Source organism: Cryptomeria japonica, chromosome 2 (genome assembly GCF_030272615.1).
Source record: "Cryptomeria japonica chromosome 2, Sugi_1.0, whole genome shotgun sequence".
Lineage (NCBI taxonomy): Eukaryota > Viridiplantae > Streptophyta > Pinopsida > Cupressales > Cupressaceae > Cryptomeria > Cryptomeria japonica.
In genome coordinates, this window is record NC_081406.1 from 193,984,140 (window position 1) to 193,988,529 (window position 4,390).

The 4,390-nt window shown below is 28.1% G+C and overlaps 1 protein-coding gene across 1 annotated transcript; it reads right to left on the bottom strand.

The window, feature by feature from the left end:
* Positions 1 to 2,852: 2,852 nt before the first annotated feature.
* Positions 2,853 to 3,619, bottom strand: LOC131032215 (ethylene-responsive transcription factor ERF017). The gene has a single exon (XM_057963166.1). The coding sequence runs from the start codon at positions 3,535 to 3,537 to the stop codon at positions 2,974 to 2,976; it is 564 nt and encodes a 187-aa protein (XP_057819149.1). The 5' UTR covers positions 3,538 to 3,619; the 3' UTR covers positions 2,853 to 2,973.
* Between the last annotated feature and the right edge of the window lie 771 nt (positions 3,620 to 4,390).

Below are 4,390 nucleotides of genomic sequence, written 5' to 3' on the forward strand. Positions count from 1 at the left end.
ACTCATTCACTGACTAATTTAATTAGGATTCAATTATGTTAGTTTTTCAAAGGTTAGGACTAGCGGGTCCTTACATAAACAATGATGTGTCAACCCTAATTCTAAGGATAACCCTAGCTCTAAACTCACCATAATTGTAATGATTTTAGAATTATAATAATTATGATTAAAATTAAAATTTAATTAATAATAACATTCATGCCATAAATAATTATTTTATCTATAACAACTCTAATTAAAAATTATTTAATTTAAATGTTTAAAATGATTATTAATTAGACTTAAGATAATAATATAATCGATTAAATATCATTTATATTTAGTTTATAAATTTTTTAAACATTAAAATATCAATTAATAAGTTAGAGTTATATTTTATGTTTGTTCTAACTCTAAAACTAAATAATTATATTGTTAAAAATTAAAATTATTTCTAATATTATTATAAACAATTAAATCTTATTCAAATTGATTTAATATATTCTAGTAAATTATAATCATAATCCTAATTCAATTTAAAAAATTAATTATTTGTATTTGAAGATTATATTATTTTAATTCTATTTACATAATAATAATTATAACCCTTGTATTAATAGTATTAATAATTATAATATAAAATAATATCTTTCCTTTTAATAATATAGTGTAACGGTTAAGTTGTGGTGTTGTTGTTCTTGTCATTCCAATCTTGCTTGGACATTATTATTGAATATTCTAATTAGGGATGAGGTCCCTTATTTGTAACCTCGTCAATTCATAGCTCTGGATCAAAAGCGTTTATCTCTCTTGAAAATAAATTATTTGATAGATCTTTGAATTTATAATAAAAAATATTATTATTTTAATATCAAAATAATTAAAATATAAATTATTTAAAAATTATTAAAGAATAGAAAGAACTTTAAAAAAAATCTTATTCAAAATATAAGATTATATTATAAAGAATGATTTAATAAAATCAATTTTAAAATAATTTAAAATTTTGAAATATTCTATGAGATAATATGATAATATAATTCTAATTATATTGTAATATATATGTACCATATAATATATATTTATCTTATATAATCTATTACATTCTATATTTATATTAATTTTAATTATAATATATATAATATTATACATTGTATAATATTATATATAATATAAATATAATATAATAGATAATACAAATATTATATAATATAAAGTAATATATAATATTATATGATATAAATATTATACAATACGATATAATAAATAAAATATTTGACTTTTTTTTAATTCATCAACAATGTGTCATCTACCCTAATCCCAATAAGGATAAATATTAAATTGTAATAATTTTATTATTCTAAAATGTAATTTTATCTTAAATAATGTGAAGGCATCAAGATTAATCAAAAGTTTTAAGCCAATCACATTGTCAATAAATGCATTTTTGGAAATTTATCATTATAAATTTTGCATGTTAATTTTTAAAAAGATAAAATTTTATTTTAGTTTCAAAAATTGTAAGGGTTGATTGGTTAACAAGAACAATGATTAATCACTATTTAAAACACCATCAATATAATAGTATCTTGCCTTGGCAAGAACTAATAATATATCAATAAGTATCACATTTTTTGTTTGATTCATGTTTTGAATACTATTTATTTATATTTACTATTATTTTCAATTTTTTTTATACATTTGTCATTATTTTTTATATTATCATACTTTTATTCACAATCATTTCTATACATCTATTCCTTGTCTTGAAATTATTATTTTAATCTAAATTTTATTTCTAATTAGTTCAAGATTGACCTAATTTAACCTCGAGGTGCACAAAAATGGACCTATAAATAATTTAAAATTGCATGCTATGTTGGTGTTTAAGGATCAACTATAATTAATTTGAAAAACCCAAGATCATCAAGGAGCATTCACATGAGAGCATTATAGAGTATTGTAATCATACCATCTTCTTGAATCATCATCCTATGCATATTTATGCTTGTTTGTTGTCTTTGATCTTGGCTTATCATCATTTAATCAATTCAACTAGAGGTTTAATGAAAGGAAAATAAATCTCTATCTAACAAGTTCTCAAATAATGTCTCTCTAGACACTAGCCCACATTATGTTCACTTTTGCATATCTAGATTCAATTATGTGCATCAAATCCATTAAATAGACATGGGTTTAAATCATAATAAAAAATAATCATTCATGTAAGATAGTCCTTACTTTTTAATATATTGACAATGTAAATACTTTTTTAAATTCTATTTTATTTAAACTATTTATCACATTATCAAAATTATGCTCTAAAACCTAAACTTTCGTTATTGTTTAAAATTATTAGTCTTAGGTCAATATAATGAACACTTTTTTTCCATTAATCAAGTGTTAGTGAGAGAATCTTCATTTTTAACCTTTTTATTCCTTTTTATTCTTTGAAAATGAACTTTAAGAGAAGGAGCCCAGTTACAACTCATGTTCCATTTACCGTTCATTAAATTTCGCTAATTAAAGACCTACTAAAGAAACATCTAGTGGGCCAACAGCCATCCATTGAAAAATAATTAGTAATTATACTAATTGTGCAACTTTTTGGTACCAATAGCATACGGTTATTGGGGCATTTGTGCATAAGTATCACATCAATTGTACAAATTTTTTGGTGGTCAAAGTGAACCATTAACGAGACAATAGAAAATATATATCAGATGTCAACCTAACTTGACCACTTTTTGATCCTTGTGTATATTATGAATCCAATAAAATTTGTTGAAATACTTAAAAGCCAAAACAATGACTATAAACACTTAAATCATATAAAAAACGAAAAAAATAATAATATCATTAACTATACCGACTTCCACTATATTCAAATATTTTCAGATGAATTAGAAGTAATGGCAAAACCAATTTTAATGTATACAGAAAAGAATGAAGAATTCCAGTGTTGAGAAGCGGTTAAACAGTCCCTCCTCCTGATCACATTTCGTCACTTGACGTGACTTTCAAATTTGTGTTCCACCCCTGTTCTTCCTCTACCGGAAGAAAATCACCATTCTGTATCACAGGGAAATCCTCAAACTTTAGGGACGGGTTTCTCTCAATATCCTGAAGAAGGGACTCAAACAACTTCATCCACTCCTGCTCCTCCAAAACCGTGAGGCTGCCCGTAAAACACACCGATTCGGGACCAGAAAATGCAGAGCACTTATCCGGCGCCTGCCGAATTTCTTCCCTTGCGAACTTGGCCGCAACAGCTTGAATTTGTGCGCGAGATAGTGACGAGGCAGATGGAATTTCCGGTAGAGAGTCGGGAAAATTAAACTTGGCTTGGGATCCTCTGAGGCAGTAAACAGCACAGTCGTAAGCCCTAGCGGCCTGTTGAGGGGTATCATAAGATCCCAACCAAATTCTGGCTCGGGATTTGGGCATTCTCACTTCTGAAACCCATTTCCCCCATTTTCTCCGGCGTACTCCCTTGAACTCTGGTGATTTCTTCTGTAAGCTGTTTGGGGGCTTCTGCTTTGGCGAGGTTTTAACCATGTTTGATGGTAAACAAAGCTAAGCTTGTGAATTGTGAGGAATTCAGGACTTGTCCACTAAAGATTGGTATGATGTGAAGATGCAAAATGTGGAGAGAAAATTGATATATCTGGGCCAAGTGGGTACTGATTTATATATTCAGAATCTCTATTGTGGAAATGCCATGTGGAAGTTGTGTAACAGATAAGTTGATAATATTTGTCGTTAAAGAAATGAGCCTGGTGAGTCAGACTACGTGGAAAGGTATGTAAAAGTGTGAGACCACTATTAGGGTCGTGGCGAAAAGAGAAGAGAGGCGTGCATCATGGCAGCCTTTGACAGTTCACATCAGGATGTAATCGAAGGGAACGTGTATGGTTCATGATAATCACATTCAATGTTGGTGTATTTTTTTATTTGTCGTCATAATATAACATTTTTTTAAGTTTAGAAGTGTATTCTTGACTATTTAAAAAAAACTTTGAAAAAGTTGATAGAATTATTGCCTGCATTGGACCACCATGGAAGAGAGATTAAATTGAAATAATATGGAAAGTGCTTATGAGAGCCGTAAAGGTTATTTGAATTCTCTCTGTCTTCTTTGTGGTGGGTGAAAGCCCTCCTTATTCTGAGTCAAGCATAAGAAAACAAATATACTCTACCACGTTGTCTGTTATTGGAATCAAATCTAGCAGTGTTACGTCTTATTCCTACAAAATCTAGAATCGGAGTGCCAGCTAATTGCAAGTTTTGACATTTTTGGTCAGCCGATTACCCATTCAAAAGTGTAAAATCGTCCGCTTCTGTCTCGAATGACGCGTGGGCCAACACGTGTCTATTCCATTGGTTTGAGAAATTTTAAATTTTACACGTT

Bases quoted from the DNA above. Each gene is read 5' to 3' on its own strand.
- LOC131032215 (XM_057963166.1), bottom strand. From the start codon at position 3,537: ATGGTTAAAACCTCGCCAAAGCAGAAGCCCCCAAACAGCTTACAGAAG.